Genomic DNA, 20,600 nt, shown 5'->3' with positions numbered 1-20,600 from the left:
ATCTGGTGATAAGAATTTTCTTATCATATATATGGCTCTCTCTCCAGGAAGACAAATCTAGTCTCATGAGCACTGGGTCAGGGAAGACTCCCTGTCACTTCATGAACACAGAACACATGGCTACTATTGCTTTTCTGTCATCCACATGGGGCTACAGCCTTTACCAAATTAAGTCTATGGCTTCCTACTGTACTTAAGGAAAGCAACTCTCAGTGATTCTAAGATGGATTACTCTCCTAAGCAATGTTATCCTCAGTGATTCTATAGTAACTTCCTGTTTTAATTTATCTTGTAATGTAGCACCAGCTTCTCACACTAAAGAAGAAACAGGGAGGGGACCCACACAGCCAATCTTTTGTAAGCCATCTAGGCTGGAAGGGTACCTACAACATGTGAGTCCCAGGGGGCCATAGATATCTACTTAGCACAATGTGAAATGATTGGAATATTCTAGAAAGGGCAAGGAATTTGACCAGTGATTTTCTTAAAACTTGAAAGAGTAAAGTGTATACAATCCCATTCTTGTGGTTATCCTCTTTTTCATTATCACTTGATCCTAGCATCTTCTTCTTCTTTTTTTAAATGTTTATTTATTTTTGAGAGGGAGAGAGAGACAGGGTGTGAGTGGGGGAGGGGCAGAGAGGCGACAAAGACACAGAATCCAAAGCAGGGTCCAGACTCTGAGCTGTCAGCACAGGGCCCGATGCAGGGCTTGAACTCGAGAACTGTGAGATTGTGACCTGGGCCGAAGTCAGACGCTTAACGAACTGAGCCACCCAAGTGTCCCCTCCTAGCATTTTCTTTTGCAATTAATGCAACTTCTACCATCCATCACAATTTTAGGGAAATCTTCTGATGGTCACTCATTACTGTTAATGTGACATCCCTACCTGTATTCTGAAACTGGGGTCAAATCCACTCCCTCCCAGTTAGGCCAGGCATTCTTTGGATAACGTGATGCTTGGAAACCAAGCTTCTTCAAAACAACTCTCTCCTATAGTGTTAATATTTTTTCACAAGGGTGCCAAAATATGTTGCTTATAGTTTATAGTTTTCCCCACATAATTCTTAATGAAACAGATTACTCTTTCTTTATTAAGAATTCCATTGACTATTTTTCACACCTGTAAATTTGTAATATTCATGCATCATATTAGACTGCTTGTACCTGGATGAGAGACATTCTTTTTTTTAATGTTCATTTATTTATTTTGAGAAGGGGGAGAGAGAGAGAAAGAGTGCAGGGGAGGGCCAGAGAGAGAGGTAGAGAGAGAGCCCAAGCAGGCTCTGTGCTGACAGTGCAGACATGGAGTTCAACCTAACCAACCCTGAGATCAAGTCCTGAGCTGAAATCGAGAGTTGGATGATTAACCGACTGAGTCATCCAGGTGTCCTGAGAGACATTCCGTGTGACATGTAAACTATGGTAGAATTGATCATCCCTCTGTGACTAAGGCTTTGTTACCAGTTCTTCTCTTCAAAGGAATGAGTGTCTTTCATGAGGCTTTCAAGTCCCTCAAAGAATTCATATTCATCAGGTTGGCCTTATCATTCATCCAAATGTCAGAGAATCTCAGAAGTGGACACAGTTTGGGATGAAGTTGGCATCTCTCCCTTACTGCACCTCCCTTCTATTTCATCTATTAATTCCAGAGAGTCATGGAGGATAGACTATGCCCCTCAGAGCTGTTCAGTTTCTCAGCTTTCCTGGGGACCACCATGAGAAAGGAAGATCTAAGCTGGTAGGGTTCTGTGCCCCAACCCAGCTTCAACAGGGGTAGGTCTGCTTTTATCTGTTTTATTTTTCCTCCTTCATAAGTTTTCTTAAGAAGTTGTAAGAATCTTATTTGCCCCTACCTTTAATCATAGTACTAGAAGGTGCTTAGGGTCATGAGTTACTTAGCCCTGGAAACTATTACCATAACTCTGGTATTAGTGTGGCCAATCATATTTTTTTGCAAATAGATGGTGAATAATATGCAATTTTGGAAAATCACACTTTCAATGCAAATTTTTCTTTGACACTCCCATCATAATGGTTGCACAAAATTAATTTATTACATAAAAGTCCTCTTGTTTTGAAAATGAAATCCTCTTGCTTTAGAATGTGTGCATTAAGGTGTTTCTCAGAAAAAAAAAATATATATATATATTATATATACAAAATTATACACATATAAATTATATATAAATTATACATATATAAATGATAAATATATATATATATATATATATATATATATATCATTGCTGCAATTTTTGCTTTTATTTGAACATCCCCTGAAGTTACCGCTTTTCATACTGTTTGAAAGGCACGCAAAATTGAAGTATCAGTGACACTTTCTTTAGTACAGCTATTTTGCCTTTAAATAGCACCAATTTAAATGTGCATTATTATGTTAGGTGGGTTTATTTTCTAAAGCCACTATATGAAACACTATACTAGTGGTTCTAGATAGTTATTTACACAGTTACTTTAATGGCCTGTCCCACCCTTATCTCTGAATTTCAAACTCTTTTTTCAGTTGTATCATTTTGTAACCCACACAAAACACAAGGAATGTTTACTGGTGAAAAAGCTGATTGGACCATCTCTTTCTCTTTTTTTAAATGTTTATTCATTTATCCTGAGAGAGAGAGAGAGAGAGAGAGAGAGAGAGAGAGAGCAGGGGAGGGTCAGAGAGAGAGGGAAAGAGAGATTCCCAGGCAGGGTCCACACTGTCGGTGCAGAGCCAGAAGCAGGGCTTAATCCCCAGAGCTGTGACATCATGACCTGAGCTGAAGGCAAAGGTTGGATGTTTAACCTACTGAGCCTCCCAGGCTGGACCATCTCTTTGACTTAGGAAAGTATTTTAAAATAAACCCCCAAAACAAAATCAAGAATAAGGCAAGGATCACCTTGAGCCCCATTGCCCCTCACAGAACTAGTCCAACTGAGTTGAACCTGATGGCCTTATCCAGTGCAAAGGCCTCCAAGAGATTTCTCCATTTTTAGGGGCTATTTCTTCCTGCCTATCTTGTCTCTCAGATCTCACACCTGTGAGAACCACTGTGGCTTTGCCTTGAATCAAGGTGAGTGTGGATTTCAGGCACTTCATTGGCCTGGAACACTTTATTATTCAAAAATAATCATCAGACTGATGAACTTTGCAAATGACTATCATGGGGATGGTTCACCTCCCGGAGTGTCAGACCTTCCATCCCAGCACTAATGCCACTTTGACTCTTTTCTTTCTTCCTCTTGTCTTTCTTCCTCCTTCCTAGTACTAACAAGGATTCTTGAGTTCTTATATTGAAATAGTCCCAACCACTCACAGAATCAACTCAAACACTTTCACTTCATAAGAAGTGTTTTGGTGAATGTATCTTTCACTATTTTATTACAGAAAAAAATAAGAAAGGTTTTGTTTTGCTTTGTTCCTAGTAGTAGTTTTGTTGTTGCTGAGAATGGGAGGGGCTATCTTTTTTGTTGGACTGCCAAGAAGCCAATTTTTTTTTTTTATATATAAAGGCAAGCACTTGGGGGGAGGGGGATGGGTTGGAATGGTAAGTGGATTTCTTCTCTATTGATAGGCAAAGGTATCCTGAGTAACAGAAGGTACTAATTAGACTATGAATAGACCAGAACCAATGTTGGGTCACTTCAGATATAGCCAACATTAAGAGAGGAGCAAGACAATGGAGAAATGTAGGGAATAAAAGCAAGCATACTCAATTCGGTTGAGTTGAGTTAAAGAAACAGCTTATGTAACTTACGAACCTACAATGTAAAAAAAGGTGGAAACATGAGAAATCCTTTAAATTATTTCTTTCATTTCATTACATGTCTGTAGTTATAAAAGTATTTGTGGGCTAATAGCAAATTAGAAGTTCTCCATGTAGATTTGTTCTTCATTTAAACATAATTTTTGAATTTATTTGTTTTTCACTGAGCTTGAAAATATCTTGTGTGGGATATTAGGCTCTGTGATTTTTGTAGGTTCTCTCATCGAATTCTCACATCAAACTACATCAAATGGTAGAAGCTATTCCTCTCTCATTTTAGCAGTGAGAAAAGCCAAGCCCAGGGAGGTTAGTAAATCACTTAAGATCACAAATCTAGAAACTTCGAAGCAAGGATTCATAAGCCAACAATTCTGTGCTGGCATCAGAGGTTTTAGCTAAGATCCTAAAAGTCATGGTGATTTAGATGACTATGAATTGTGTTTTAAGCCTGGTATGTGTCAGTATGATTAACAGAGTGGTATGTTAGTAGAATGTTATCCCTAATAAAGTGGTATCTTTTAATTATTCTCTAATATTTAAAATGTGTGATAACAGATTTGTAATAACCTTATAATTTTACTGATTTATTTGATGAAATATTTTCACAATATATGTTTTGGTCCCAATGACAGATGCCATGCCTTACTGAGTACTCAACGTTGAAACAGGAGACAATATAGGATTCAGGAATAATCAAGGGCTTGAATATTTTACTCACCTTGTGTTTGTACTGCAAAGACTTTATCATTGTGTTATTTGGGTTTTCTCAGTTATCTAAACTCCATTAGTAATTGCAGCCTCCTCTAAAGATGTGGACTCCAAATTCAATTCCAGAAGAAGGAACATTTTGAAACCGTGAGCAAATAAAGAAGAAAAAATAAATGACACTTCTCTTTCAGTATGACTATCTACTTGATAACAGAGATTCAAAAAGACATGCTAATTACTAAATAATTTGCAGTTAGTTGTTAGTCAATATTTTTCTTTCAGGAGAAGTATAGTAGTATTTATTGTGTGGCTACTGATAACATACCTAATTTAATGGCACAGTTTCAATGAATTGTGATGTCTACATTGTCCTTCATCTACATTACTTTTTGCAATTGGTATGCAACCTTTCTCAGCCATAGAGGCAGCCTTGTCATTCATTGGTGTTGTGAAGAAGCATAAATAATCACTACGTGACATTCTGACACAAGGGTTTGTTTAGTGATGTTTGCATTCTGACATTGACAGAATATGTGAGGACATTTCATCAACAGCAACTCCAGCCTCACAGAATGCAAAAAAAGAATATGCACGTTACTGAGAACTGGGACTGGGCTCTGACCCCCCCCCCTTTTACATCTTTCTTCTTTCTCTCCCCTTTTCTAATTGTTACATCTTTAGTCTTTGATTTTATTAAAAAGAACTCACTGAAAGAACTTTCCACAGGTATAGAAAATCATTACATGATTTGGTCATTTCACAGCATGTTTTTTTTTCTTTTTTAATCTCGATGCAAAATGAAACTTGATGCGAAACAAGAACAATACTGATATGTAAATGTTGAACAGCAAGCATCTTCTTTATGTTAACACATAGAGTGCTAACACCCATCCACTCTCTCTCGAACAGAGAAATTCACTAATTAAAAAAAAAAATGTCAATCATCTCAGTTCTGTTTGGAGAATAGGCTTTCCAATTAATAAAGTGAGGCAAGGAAAAAGAGTGGCTGTAGAGAATCATTACATTACATTGTTACATTACATTGTTACCCCAATTTCTAGAGCCATGGTATTATTATCTGTGGGTTCATAATAAATAGGTCAAAGCTCCCTATAAATGAATTAGATATAATATTTACTTTCTGAAGTTTTACATTCAGATCAGTTTCAAATAATTGCTACTTACTCAACTGAAAATTTGAATTGCTTTAAGCACCTACTTTGTAAGCTGGAGGAGGGAACCACAATACCAGGAAGTGGAGAGTTTAATGCACTCCTACTCCACCCCTAAACTAATCCCCAGGGCCTCCTCCATTATCTCATGGGCAACAGGAAGCTTATCTGTGGGCTACTGGGTAATCACTAACGTGGGTGAGTTTACATTGTCATTTTACTGGGTGAACTCCAAGCAGTTATTTTTCCCGGAAGGTAAAGCTAAATAAAAAATTGTGAGAGTTTTCCCGGAGTAAACACTGGGAGGAAATCTAGAAATAAACATGTATAAAAATGATATCCTAGTTTCTAGTGCTTATCGTTTTTATTTCAGTAATTTCTTCACCCCACCCTCACCACATAATCGTATAATGGAAAGCAAATGGTCAGGTCTGCCCATCCTAGCTTGGCCATCTGCCAGTGTGGCCAGTTTTGCCAGTGCTCTTCCATTGGTTTATTGGTCATCTTTGTGAGAATTTTAATTTTTGCGCTCTTCATCTTTTTCTTTCTTCTTCCCTTTCTTTCTTCCTCCCTCCCTTTCTTTTTACCTTTTTTAATTCAGGACAGTATGATATCTAGTAGTGAAGAGAGATGGTAAAGACAGACTTCCTACAACTCGTATCTGCATCCACAGAAAGCAATAGAAACATTATCCATAAAAAAAATTAAAAAAATTTCTGAGGCCCCATATTCTTCCATTTAGACATCAGAGGCCCCATATTCTTCCATTCATGTTCATTATTTATGATTGTAATTGGAAGGATTGGATTAAACTGCAGTCAAGCCACCTTGTGTCCTGCTTTGCCCATGTGCTTTTCCAATGAGGGGAAGAGCCTCCCGTACCTTGGATTTAGATCCACATGTGTTGGACTCCAGTGATGTGAGAGTCCAGGGGAGCATGGGTCATTAATCCCTAGTGTCTCTCTGTTGCCAAAGGATGAAGGCTCTCAGGAGTGGGGAGGGAAGGGAAGAGGATGTCCGTGTGTGACCTTTCCCAAGGAAGCTCCTCTACTCATAAGCAGGAGTTCACACAGATCAGGGTTTCTCAATCCTGTCATAATCACTAAGGGACCTTTTAAAAAAATACTGATGCCTGGGTTTTATACCCACAGAATCTGATATAATGATCTGGGTGGAGTCCCAAGGCAAATCTAATGCATAGCTAGAAACTATAAACAGGGCAAGCTGATTTCAGAAAATTCTATTCATCCTTCTTCCTTCCTTTCTAGCCTGGGTTACATATTGTGAAATGTTTGAGTTCTCTTCACCATTCCCTTTGTCATCATGGTTTTTGTGCCCTTTCCTTTATTTTCCTATCTTGTCCTGTGGCCCAACTGCTCCATTACTCCTGACTCTCCCTCTCCTTCATGCAGTCTTAATACTGCCTCAGTACTGGAGGATTCTAAAAGGTATATATGTTTTTCTTTCAGGAGAACTATAGTAGTATTTACTGTTTTGGCTACTGATAACATATCTAATTGAATGGCACAATGTAAATGAAGTCTATTGTCTACAATTTCCTTCATCTGTGTTACCTCTCACAACTAGAATGCAACGTTTCTGAGCCATAGAGGCAGCCTTGTCATTCATTGGGTATATTCCTACCCTCTAGCAGACTATAATCAAAGCTAAGATCAACATGGCCATTAGCTATTACCTCTCCCACCCAAAATAAGAGACTTGTGGTTCTACCAGATTCACGTAATTCAGACAAAACTGAAGGTTTATGCATACCTTCTCCATCAGTTGGTTAGACTATATCAGTATTTCTGGATATTTGTTTAACAAAACTTTTAGAAAGACACTGATAAATTCCACCTTTCTGCTCTGACTGGCAGCCACAGAGGTGTGCTGCTTGATCTCCCTTCAAGAAGAACTTGCCTTTCCGCTGGAAGCAGTGCCTGTAGCCACTAGCCTCCAGCTACAGTGCCTTTCCCAATCTGGTGTAGCACTCAGCAGGAATCCTCTCCTTTTGGGAGTAGCCTCCAGCCAATGCCAGCTCAGTGGGTCCATTAGGATAGGGCCAACCCTGTTCAATATGGTACTATTCCAACGGGCAACTTTCTGGAGCTCCCCATTGGGTTGGCTAAGACTTTATCAAACTTGCATCATAGTCAGAGCATCTGTGTACCCAATTCTGGTTCCTCCCACCTTTCCTATCATTGGTATTAGATCAGCATCACAGTCTATGGGTTCTTTCGGCTTCATCTTGTTCCTTCTCTTTTGTCTTAAGTGCGTGTTACCTCCTAAGAAAACTTTTGCCCTCCTAGCTTTGTGTAAGTATCTGCTTCCAAGATAAACTGTATTGACACAATCTGTCAATCTTTGTTAACATTTAAAAATAAAATTAGAAAATTTGCATTTTTATTTTCCCGTCTTGGAAAACAATTCCAATCTTTTCTGTATACAGCAACTCAGGAAGTTAGGGTGAAAGATCTACTCCTCCAACCCCAAAATGCTACTGGTTGCATTTTTTTTTTCTTCCAGTATTTTAATCCATGTTTGTAAGGTTCTATGAAATGAGTGCAAATTATTTCTTCTCTTATTCCAATTACGTTGAAATCTTTCCTCTTAGAAGTATTGTCATTAACAAAAATCTGCAGATTTCTAAAATAAAGTCACTTGGACACAGGTAATTTAATGCTCAACAAAATGTAAGTGACTCCAGTTTAGTAGGTTTGGAAAAATCACATTAGTTGAAGCAGTATTTCCTTAAAAGAATTGTTTCTCTGAATGTTAAAGCAATCCCCTTCCTTCAGGCACTTACCATGCTGTATTCTTCTTATTGTTGTTGTTGCTGTTAATATATTTTGTTGGAATCATATTGTCCTAATTTCTGGTCTGTACATCCCTTGGTATAGTGCTAGGCACATGGTTTGTGCATGTTCAATATTAAACTAAGCAACGTTCTTGTACATATTTTGATATCTGGGACTTCATTGATGTTCTTAGGGAAGAAATCCTTAGAAATAGCACCTCGACTGACATGGATAAGGACAGGAAATTGTTATTTTTCCCTTAGTGCTCTGCCAACAAACACTTGGGTCTGAGAAAACAATTATTATTATTATTATTTTTAGTAAACGTTGAGTTCTGGAAGGATCGTTTAAAAGTCCTTATTCTTTCATAAACCAGAGTACTCCCATGTACAGAGCTGGAGTAAAAAGAGGATTTAAATCAGGAAAACCTTGTTAAACAAATGGCTTCCAAGTGACAATGGCGTTTTGCCTTTCTCTGAATCCTCAGGCAGAGGCCAGGGTTTGGAGCCAAGATTAAGGGCTAGATGAGTCATGCGCCATGGTATGGCAGTGCCTCTTTCCCAAGTCTGCGCAATCAAATCTCCAACTGATTTCTTCTTTTCATTTTTTTCTCCTCTTTTTGGCAAGAGAGAAAATAACTTCAGTATTCTTTTTTTAGGAGGGTTAAAAAAAAAAAAGTAACACCATTCTATTGCCAAAAATTGCATATAGAATTTCAAAGGGTGACCTCTTCCCAGATATAGCAGAACTTATGGTGGCAATGGAATGTGTCACCTTTTGAAGCATAAACACTTCAGATCCCCAGGCCTGCCCATGTCTTCATTGTACTTTGGAGAACGAGAGGATTAGGAGTAAAGGAATATGAAATATAATGTCATTTTCACCTGAGTATAATTAATGTCTCTGGCCATGAGACTATCCCATGGTGGGAGTCACAGTGGCAATAAATGAATGGTGAGAAGACAGATGCCAGGTATACGGAGATGTTCAAAGCCTCCCTTTTTTCACAGTTGGCCGATTAAGTAATTTTTAGAATTTGGACTTCTCAGGGGCAGGTTTTTTTTTTTTTTCTTTTACATTAAATATACGCTTCCCTACACTGTTCAGTTACATAATAGGGTGAGTTGCATGTGCAAAGTCATGCCTTTTTAGTATTAAGACACAAAATCATATCCTTCATTTTTGAAGTTCTAGTTATTCATGGTATTACCAATTTTGGACACAGAAAATAAGATATTGCCAGAGGTACTTTCTGGGCAGATTAAGTATCTAGCTTGTTTTTAATCGAGTTTGTTGTTAAATATAGCTTTGGCTCCCCTTCCCCCCTCCCCACCCCCCAAGAACTATATGGTAGTCTGTTTGTAATCTATCACTCTATCTTTAAATGTGAGACTCCAAATGATCGTGTATTCCATAGTCATATTTTCCAGATTTTTCTGGCTTTGTGGCCTTGGCTAAAATTGTGAGCCTCTCCTTCCTTTGACCCGTTCTGTTTACAGCATTTCTACTTCAGTTCATCAGACAGCACCTGATTAGGTGGCCTTCTGTCATCTATTCCCCACACATCCTGCCTGGCCTCAGCACAGTGGGGCTGGCTGCCCTCCAGAACGTCATCATGGAAGCAGCTGTCCTGACAGGGGAAGAAGAGTTTGGTTCATCTTTAAACATTTTCAAGGAGTTGGCCTCAATGTCACAAACAGGTTAAAGGCTCAGTCACATTTAAAGTGTGACATGATGGGCTCCTGAAAAATATGTAACTTATCAGGCAGTACTGTTTCTCTAAGAGAGTAAGGACCTTGAAAATGGCAGAAATGGGCACATTTTGGAATCCCTACTCTATCATCGTTCTAGCTACATAAATACAAACTATGAAGTTCCAAGCACATTGACTGACACATTAAAGTGGGCTAAAAAATTTTTAGTTCTCTCTAAAATTTTATTAATTATTTACCATGAGCAAGGAAAAACTGGAGACCTGGAGTACTGGGTGTATCAAAATATTAAGAGGTGGACACTATGTTCTTGCCATTTCATAGAGGAAATTTTGGTGAATTTGGAACTCAAAGAGTAGACTGTACGGAAATAAATGCCACAATGCCAATCTAGGGGAATGGGAGTTCAGAGGAAGTGGCACTTGAAGTAAAAGCTTAAGAAATCCATCCATTCCCTACACACTAGTGATGGTGATTTGGACTCTACAGGGATAGAAAAAAGGATACTTATGTGACAAGAATGTAGTTGAGCAAATGAAGTTAACATAGAGTATGTTTGGGGAACTGCTAAGAGTCGAGGTTGGCTGGAGCAGAGCCCACACCAAAGGGAAGGTAGGAGATAATTTTGAAAAGACAGAGTAGGCCATATTTTGGAGGACCTTTGATCTCAACCTATAGGAGAAGAATGACATAGTGGAAGAAGACCCTGGCTGTGAAGCAGGAATCCTACACTCCTTTCTAGGCATCTCGTAAGGGATAGCAAAGTACCCAGATTCTGGAGTGGAATCAAGGATTCCACTCATGAACTCTGTGACATTGAGCAACTTATTTTCTCTTTATAGCTTCAATTTGCTTCTTTGTTAAAGGAGAGGATTAGACTAGACCATGTCTCTTGAAGTATAAAGTTATTTGTTTATAAATTTGGTTGTTGGAAAATGGCAAAGGTTTTTCATAGGGAAGTGTTTTTTGAAAAGTGAGAATGCATAAAAGTTTGGAAATGAAATAGTCAGAGAACTCTTTGGTTTCCATTCCACTGCTACGCTTATGGTTCTAAGGACATAGATCTGGTAACACTATCTAGGACAGTTTGAAGGAGTAAAAGACTGAAGGCAAGAAAAACATTTGATTTGGGGCTTAAAATGAAATGGGGATTTGAAAAAAGTAGCATTTTTTAAAGAGAGGGGAGATCATGAGAGTTATTGCAGCAGTAAAATCAAAGGGATTTGGCAGCTCATTGAATATCAGTTCCAAAGCTAACAAGCACAGAACCTATTACTTTTTAAAAATGGACACATTCTTTTAATTAAGTCATATAATTGATTTAGCGATGACTTTTAGTTCTGTATTACTCAGAGTTTCAATGTATGTGGAGTTTGTAGTGATGCAGATTGGTACATGTTGTTGATCCAACAAATATTTTGGTGGCCGTAGTATGCGGCCGGTGGTGTCCTGGGTGTCGGGGACATAGCAGTGAACAAGACAGACAGAATTCTTGCTCCTATAGAGTTTACATGCCAGGACCGCGATGGAGCAGGGAGAGAAACAGACAACCGAAGAAGACAGTGGCTGGGAAAATACAAACAAGTAAAATGAAGATGAACCAAGCTGGTGTGATGGGGGTACCTGAGAGGTAGCCAAGATCTCCCTGAGGAGGATACATTCAGGCTGAAAGCTGAATGAATGAAGGATCCAGCAACATGGAACAGCAGGGCAAGAACACTCCAGGAGGAGGGAACAGAGAGGGCAAAGGTGCAAGCATGGGGATTGTACCCTTGTGGGTTTCAGGAGTTGAAGGTGTCAGCCTGGCAAGGGCATAGTGTCTTAGGGAGAGTGTAGTCAGAAGTGAGAAAAGAATATATGTGTTAGTCACAGCATGGGGCCAACCCCCAAAACTCATTCCTAAACTCTTGGCCTTGTCGCAACTTTATAGCCCAGTATCTAACATCCTTCACAGCAAGCATAGTTTATTTTTTTTTTTTCATACCAACATTGGGAAAATGTTAACACCCCCAGTTTTTCCAGAGCAGAAGATTGAGTCTCAGTGATGTTTAGCTACTTGCTCAAGGTCACACAGTTTGTAAATGGCAAGGCCAGGATTCAAATCAGGTCTTATGATTGCAGACCCACAGCAGTTTCCACGTCCCACAGTGTCACTGTCCCTTCTTATGTAATCCTAAAGAATAACAGAGTTACTGACCTCTTATCAGGAAGCCTGCAGGAGAACACTCTGTAACTCGGGATAGATGACAAATGACAGTGAAAGACCAAAGGACAATGAGAGTCCTCTACTTATGGCTGACAAGGTGCAAGGCTTACCAGCACTAGGGTTTAGGACTAGAGGTAGAAGGCAGTACCTATTGGCAGAGAACTGGTCGAATGGTTATGTACTAATTTTCATTTGCATGGGAGTCTTACAGCATCCCTTTGCTTTTATAAACCATGATTTGATGATTTTCCAACAAAATCAATTTTATGTATCTGGGCTGAATAGAATATGTCATAAGATGTAATGACATTTTAAAACAAACATGAAATGTGGTGAATAACATGGGCGCTATATTAACCATTTCCTCACTTTGCCTCTCCGTTAAGTTAACTGCCAGGCCTGGCCCTTTACAATCCGGCTTTCTTCCCTCCATTACAGCCACACGTTAACTGTAGACATACTAAGCAAGCATTTCTAATAGAGCCATTTTCAGGGAGGACTGTGAGTCGTCCTATTAGTGTCTCCCTACCTTTCTGTTCCCGTCCTAAGGCCCCCTCTGCTACTTGCAACTCTGAGTTCTGAACAGGCTTGTCGTGAAGCCAGTTGGGTTCTCTGTTTATGGTGCGTCTCCAAATCCACGCATCGGTTTAAATGAGCGTCCTAGTTACAGCGACTATTGTTACTTCGAGAGTGCAGCATTTGCCGCTGGCTGGGGGCTTTCGGACTTGATGCGGGGTGGGGGCGGGGGCGAGGAAGGAGAGTTGGCTGGCGTTTGGGAGCGGATTTGGTTGCTCCTCATTGGAGGGGTTCGCTTTTTCCTGAGCTGTCAGACACTGCGGGCTCAACTGAGGCGCGGAGGTGCAATTCAGGCTGGTGGAACAGCGGGGGAAGGCAGGGACAGGCGGGGCTAGCGCGGCTCTGCAGCTGATCACACGCACCGGCGCATACACCGCTCTCCCGCCGCCCCTGCTCGCGCCTTGCATTTTCCACCCGGAGCCACCGAGGCGCGGACAGGGAGAGGGGGACCGAGGAGGGGAGAGGCAAAGGAAGGCACCGTGAAGCAGAAGAAAAGCCGAAGCGGCGCTCGTATTTAACCTGAAAGTCTGACCAGCAGCTCGAGGCTCGAACCCCTTACGGCAGCACCGCCGTCGCCTGCTAAGAGAGCACAGCGCCAAGGAACCCTCAAGTCCCGCGCCCAAGTCAGTCCGTGCTGGCGCTCCAGGATCCTGCTGGTGGGGCAGCGTGGTGCCCTCAGGGAGGTGCGGAGCTTGGGGGACCTGCATCGGTGCCCACCGTGGTACACCAGGAAAAGTGGGGGCGAGGAAAACAGCCGTGAGCGCCGAGCGCGAGGCCAGGCTGCCGCTGCCGCCCGCTGCGCCGCCTCCTGCCCCCTCCCGGTGGGTGAGTGCTCGGGTTTCGCGCACCGCCGCGTCTCGGCTGTGCGCTGGGGCGGCCTGGGGGCCTTTGAGAGTCCGTCGGAGGGCCCTGGGGGCGCCCGCGGAAACTCTGCGGCCCGCGGACGCCAGGCGGGAGCGTCTCTGGAGTCCGGAGCGGGGGACTCAGAGCCCGGAGGGCGTGGGTGGGGGGTGTTGCACCAGTGCCCGGCAGACATGCCTCTGGGCGGGATTTTGGCCAAAAGATAGGAGGCGGGAGTGCCGGGCGGGGGGGAGCCGGGAGCTGTTCCGGGGGGCGGGCGATCGGGTAGCGGCGGGGAGGGGGGGAGGGTCTGGTCCGAGCAGGTAGCGCAGTTTCGGCAGCCTGGCGAGTTGGCAGGTGGGGTGGGACTCGCCGGTCAACTCATTAATTTTAAAAGTCAGTTTGGGAGTGCTGCCGCAGAGGAGGGCTGTGGCAAGGCAAGAGGTGGCCCGGGATGCCGATGGTGGGGGAAAAAAAGAGAAGCCTCGAAAACCTTGGAGGCAAAATTGCGCTTGGGTTCCTGGTCCCTGCATCCCTCCTGCCTTGAGTGCGCGACAACACTTTTTTTGTTTTAAGACTCAGCTTGGAGAGAAAGCCTCTGTCCCAGGGGAGGAGAGGAGTCCGCAGGGGGCAGAGAGCGCAGCTCCCGGCCGGGTGCGCCCCCCACCCCTGGCGCGCTCGCTTTTGTCCCCCCATTCTCCCCCGCCCCCACCTCCTCATTGGTGCTGGTTTGCAGCGCTCGGCCCCTGCGCCTTCGCTTCGCGTTTTGAATCTGGCTCGCCCCTCCGTATTATGTCTGCACTCCGAAGGAAATTTGGGGACGATTACCAGGTAGTGACCACCTCGTCCAGCGGGTCGGGCTTGCAGCCCCAGGGGCCGGGCCAGGGCCCGCAGCAGCAGCTTGTGCCCAAGAAGAAGCGGCAGCGGTTCGTGGACAAGAACGGCCGGTGCAATGTGCAGCACGGCAACCTGGGCAGCGAGACGAGCCGCTACCTCTCGGACCTCTTCACCACCCTGGTGGACCTCAAGTGGCGCTGGAACCTCTTCATCTTCATCCTCACCTACACCGTGGCCTGGCTCTTCATGGCGTCCATGTGGTGGGTGATCGCCTACACTCGGGGCGACCTGAACAAAGCCCACGTCGGCAACTACACGCCCTGCGTGGCCAATGTCTACAACTTCCCCTCCGCCTTCCTCTTCTTCATCGAGACCGAGGCTACCATCGGCTATGGCTACCGCTACATCACCGACAAGTGCCCCGAGGGCATCATCCTCTTCCTCTTCCAGTCCATTCTGGGCTCCATCGTGGACGCCTTTCTCATCGGCTGCATGTTCATCAAGATGTCCCAGCCCAAGAAGCGCGCGGAGACCCTGATGTTTAGCGAGCACGCGGTGATCTCCATGAGGGACGGAAAACTCACGCTCATGTTCCGGGTGGGCAACCTGCGCAACAGCCACATGGTCTCCGCGCAGATCCGCTGTAAGCTGCTCAAAGTAAGTGTTACCCGCCCCTTCTCACCAGGCTCCCGCCAACCCTCAAAGGCGGAGATTGGCTCACCTGAGAACTATCCCCAGACTTTTAGTCTAACCTATCACACAGGTAAACCTCCTAGAGGGCGCGGGGTGGGGGAAAGGCAAGAGGGGGAGGGTTGGGCAATGAGAGCATAGCTGACTTCTGTTCCTTTGCCATTCACTCTCGTGCTCTTACTTATATTAATAATTCGGATGTGTTTTTATCACTTTCTGGATTAGTAACACTTACGCAGTGGTGTTGGTTCCTGGAGCCTTGAGCTAGAGTGCCTTGTTCTCCCTACCCTTACCGCTGCGCTTTTTAAAGAGTTTTTGATTTGTTGTCAATACGCTACTCCACCAATCTTGAGGTACTAAAACTGAGCAGCTTTTATTTTGAAGAAATCGGTTTTGAACTTGCCTTAACTTTCACTTAAGGCTTTTCTTTACTTTTTCTTCTTTTTCCTCCTAAGAGTATTAGCAGGTGGATTATTTCTTTAGGCTAACATTAACTCTGTGGTCATCTTTTTAACAAGTGCAGTGACCTCAGAAGTAGTTAATAATGTGGAAGAAACAATACTTGGTCCTTTTATATTTTTATTTTTACTAAATATTTTCCTGGAGTAGTAGTATTCTGTGAAAGCTTGAGTGCTTTTCCTGTAGAGCGTCTCCTTAATTTTATTCTTAATTGCCCGTTTCTGTGAAACCTTTGTCAATTACAGATTTCACTTGAAGCTTTTCAGCATCCATTAAAGAAGATTGCTTCTTACCATCAGTAGTGTAAATGCTAGAACAGATTGCACACGGAGTGTTTATTAAAGCAAAGTCCATCTAGTCCTTAGAGGGCACCAGTACAAACGAGAAGCCCACCCTAATCACTCACCCAATTAGAGCCTGGGAATGAGGAATAAAAAGCTCAGTTCTCTCTCCATGTGTCATTTAATTCAACAATTTTTTTTTCCAATTCAACTTTTTGAGGTATTTGCCTTAGGTAGTTTTCAAATGTTCATAAATTGAAAAAGATGACTTCAAATAAAATCTTAAAAAGTTGTCTAAGATTGCATAGAGAACAATAGCCAGATTCAGAATTTAGCATTAATAAAATGAAATCTGGTAAATCTTTAAGTTGAAATTTTGCCTTTGAAATTTCAATTCCACCCTGCAAGTGTATTGTTTTATATAGCCTCAACTTACATTGTAGTTAAAAGTGCTTTTAAAAAGTTTGGCTCTTGTGTCATTTTCATTATTTATTTATAAGATCTTAACCCTAATTACTTTTCATCATGTTGCTCGGTAAAGTGTTAGAGTTAACATAGCTCAGTTGTCCAGTCAGTCCACATCATTACATGTATTTACTATGCCATGGACAGTAACAAATACTAACTTCTGCACAGATTAGTGGCAAACTTTCAACTTTGTTTTGATGTGCCTATTCATTAAGATAACTGAATCAATAATTTGAAATCATGTTCTTTGCATTAGCTTCAGTGAACTGCATACTTTTGTATAACTTAGCATGTTGTATTAAAGTGAGTTGTGTGGATTAGGCTAAACAGTTGTGTTGTAGACATGTTTATTGCAGTGATGTTATTTGCATGTGCCTGTTTGTATGAATAGATCAAGATGTATAATCTCTCTCTTTAGGTAAGCTACCTGGAAGACAGGAAAACCTCGTTCATATAGTGCAAACTTCTCTGTCAAGGAATTCATGTTTATGTGACACTTTGAGATTCTTACTGAAGAATAGTTTGCCATATTGATTGGATATTAGAAATATAAAATTAGGCTTTAAAGGTCACTTATTGCTGTTCTTTAGTTTTTCAAATATATAAAATCATTTATTAAAACAAGTGTCTTTGGAGGCAACATATTTTAGATGTTTCTAGGCTTTATGAAATTTTAACAAAGCAAGAATAATTAGAATTAATCTACGTATCAGTTTTTTGTTGTGTGTGTGTGTTTTGTTTTGTTTTGTTTTGTTTTGTTTTGTTTTGTTTTTACAAAGGTACAATGAATCTGAAGTATCCAGTCTAACAGTGGTTCAGGACACTGGTAATTTTTACGCAAAGGTCATGTACCACATATACCTTAAGGAGTGTCCTGATTAAAAAAATAATAATAATAAATGTATGGCATTGGCAAATTTGGATCAGGGTGCTATATTAACACAAGGTGATAAAAACAACATCTGTTTAAATTAATATACCTAATATTCTTATAAAATTCTTATGATTTGTTAGAAGAGATGAGTGTTAGAAGTAAAAATAATTGACATGTGGTGTCAGTTTATACTTCAACAAAATTTTGGTGAAATGTCCTGCTTTCTGTGATGTGGGTTGGTCAGCTCTCTAGCCAGCCAATTAGTGTAGTTTGTTTGAGTTGATTTTTCCTGTAGCCATGGTAATTAAAATGAATTCTCATATTTCTTGTCAGTTCCTTAGACTTCATTAAAAAGGAGTCCTGTTTTATTAGGGAACTAATAACATTCAACAAAATTAGAGGGGAGATTTGCCCTTAATAAGTTACTCTCATTTTCTCTTAGGGGCTGAGACGAAGTGACAGCCAACTATATTTTGAAAGAGGAGCTGTACCATAATCTTCAAGTAATAACTAAAATGCTTTGATATCAGTCTTATGCAGTCTTCTTGTTAAATATTATTACACATATTTAGCTTCCTCTTTTAACCCCTGTGTGACATTTTAAATATAAGATGTATTTTTTTGATATAGAGAAATTTGGAATCTTTTTTTTTTTTTTTTTAAATTTTTTTTTTTTTTCAACGTTTATTTTTCGGACAGAGAGATACAGAGCATGAACGGGGGAGGGGCAGAGAGAGAGGGAGACACAGAATCGGAAACAGGCTCCAGGGTCTGAGCCATCAGCCCAGAGCCTGACGCGGGGCTCGAACTCACGGACCGTGAGATCGTGACCTGGCTGAAGTCGGACACTTAACCGACTGCGCCACCCAGGCGCCCCCGAAATTTGGAATCTTAAGGCAACAAAAAACATAATCATCAATGATAATTCTAGTCTGTGTTCTTTCTATTATCTAATTTAATTTATATTTTTTCTATTGTTTCCTTATTTTTGAATAAAAACTTATTTTTCAGTATTAGTATTATTTAATGATTGTAAAGTAATTTCTGTTTTTGGGAAGACAGTAAGAACATGGATATGTCTTTCTTATCCTTGCTACTATGAATTTTACGTGCATACTTTTTAATTTTCTAAGTTTTGATGAAAGGTTTTTTTTTTATATATATATATAAAACTTCTCTGTCTTATATTAAAGCAAATTTTTTTTAAGTAATCTCTAACCCCCAACATGGGGCTTGAGGTGAGGACCCTCAGATCAAGAGTCACATGCTCTATCTATTGAGCCAACCACACACCCCTATGTGAAAGCAAAATTTTATTTCAACTCTGTTCCTGTCTTTCAACCTTGCAAATACTGCAATTTATTTCGGTATTCAAATATGCATCTTCCAACTTTATGCCTGCAGTGGTTGGTTTTTTTTCTCAGAAAAAAAAGGACATATTAAATAAAAATTGAAGGATATAATTGAAAGTTATTCTTTAAAATGTATAATTTTTTAAATAAATATAGCTACAGAAAGTTCTTTTAAAATGGATATTTTTTTCTTTTCCTCTTCTCATCTCCATATTAATGTTTTATTTGAATTTTCTTTTTTTTTTGAATTTTCAATTTATTTTAGATACCTTTCTTTAAAAAAAAAAGAAAACTACACTATAGGAACTAATACATAGCCTGCTTATGTTAAATTAATGTATCTTCCAGTTGAAAGTTTTAATAAAAATTCCTAAACTTGAGGCTGATGGCTCTAACTCTGGACCCTGTAATTTAGTGTTGGATTTAAAGGATATGGAAATCTCACTCTTTTCTATAAATCTAACACTAATAGTTGACTGCCCTTGACGTACACCTTGTTAGGGAAGATTTAAATAATATTTCTTGATACATTATTCAATAATTCACTAACTTATTATTCAGAAGCCATCATGTGTTTATTATAGGCACCCAGTCAAACTATATTTACATAAAGTAAATTTAAAAGCAATTATTATTGGATACATATTTTGAAATGTAGAAATAAGGATACATTTTTCTCACAGAAGGGTAATTGTGTTTCTTCATATTGTTATTCATTGCATATAGTTATCTTTCTTTTTTTTAATTTTTTAACATTTATTTATCTTTGAGAGACAGAGAGAGACAGAGTGTGAGGGGGAGGGGGGAGCAGAGAGAGAGGGAGACACAGAATCTGAATCAGGCTCTAGGTTCTGAGCTGTCAGCCCAGAGCCTGATGCTGGGCTCGAACTCATAGACCCCGAGTTCATGACCTGAGCCGAAGTCAGTCACTTAACCAACTGAGCCACCCAGGCGCCCCTATAGTTATCTCTCTTTCCTAGGAGAGCAGCTATGCAACCCTTAACTTTCACTTATTGAAAGGTACTGGTGTGCAATCACCTTCTGATGTATCATATATATTCTTTTTGTATTACCTTTATAAATAAAATTTTCTTTCTATGAATACTCAGTTTGGATGCTGTCTAGTTTCCCCATATGAACGTGAGCAAGTTCAGAAGCAATAAAAAACAAAATTGTTGCTTTTAAACCAATAAGTTCTTCATCCTCTTCACATGTCCTAACCTTTTGTTAATCTTTTAACCACAATGATTTCTGGACCACATGATTCCTGATTTTTTTTCATATGTTTATTATTATTTGTCTTCATTTCATACCTTGCACTGAAATGCAGTTATGTGTTTGCCTCTATGTGACTTTATTTTGTATGACTGACTCTTTCCACCAATTGGACTTGGCCAATTTTGTTTTGATCTTGAGATAATTAGTCACCTCCTTTTAAAAAATTAAATCCACAAATGAATATCTAATAAACACTGTTCTTCTGAATATTATACAAACTATCAGTAAGAATACTCAAAAAGCCTAAGACTGAGTTCCCCAGAATTCTAGGGGCTAGATCCTATAATCGTTGATTTTTTTTTTTTTTTTAGGTGGATTCATTATGGCTTTAAAAAGAAAGCACAGTTCCTACTTGGCCTAGCTTTGCTTTCTTCAACACAAGTACAATAATTCTCCAATAAGTACAGGACTTGTTTTGTTTTTGTTTTTGTTTTTAAGCAGAATTCTCATTCTTTTAAAAAGTAGTAGTGATATGTTGTTTTGTTTGCTTTGTTTTGTTTTATTTTTAATATGGTTCCTGAAAAGTACAGAGTGGCTTGTACTCAGGGGAACAGTGTGAACAGAAATAAGGGACATAAAGACCC

The 20,600-nt window shown here is 40.4% G+C and overlaps 1 protein-coding gene across 1 annotated transcript in view; it reads left to right on the top strand.

The window, feature by feature from the left end:
- The first annotated feature begins 14,569 nt into the window (after positions 1 to 14,569).
- The window catches only part of KCNJ3 (potassium inwardly rectifying channel subfamily J member 3), a 157,231-nt gene continuing 151,200 nt past the window's right edge, over positions 14,570 to 20,600 (top strand). The window contains exon 1 of the mRNA XM_047872695.1: positions 14,570 to 15,271. Coding sequence (XP_047728651.1) covers positions 14,570 to 15,271 — 702 coding nt within the window. The remainder of the gene's footprint in view (positions 15,272 to 20,600) is intronic.

The sequence above is a fragment of the Prionailurus viverrinus genome, chromosome C1 (assembly GCF_022837055.1).
Source record: "Prionailurus viverrinus isolate Anna chromosome C1, UM_Priviv_1.0, whole genome shotgun sequence".
Taxonomy (NCBI): Eukaryota; Metazoa; Chordata; class Mammalia; order Carnivora; family Felidae; genus Prionailurus; species Prionailurus viverrinus.
This window is presented reverse-complemented; position numbering and strand designations above follow the sequence as displayed.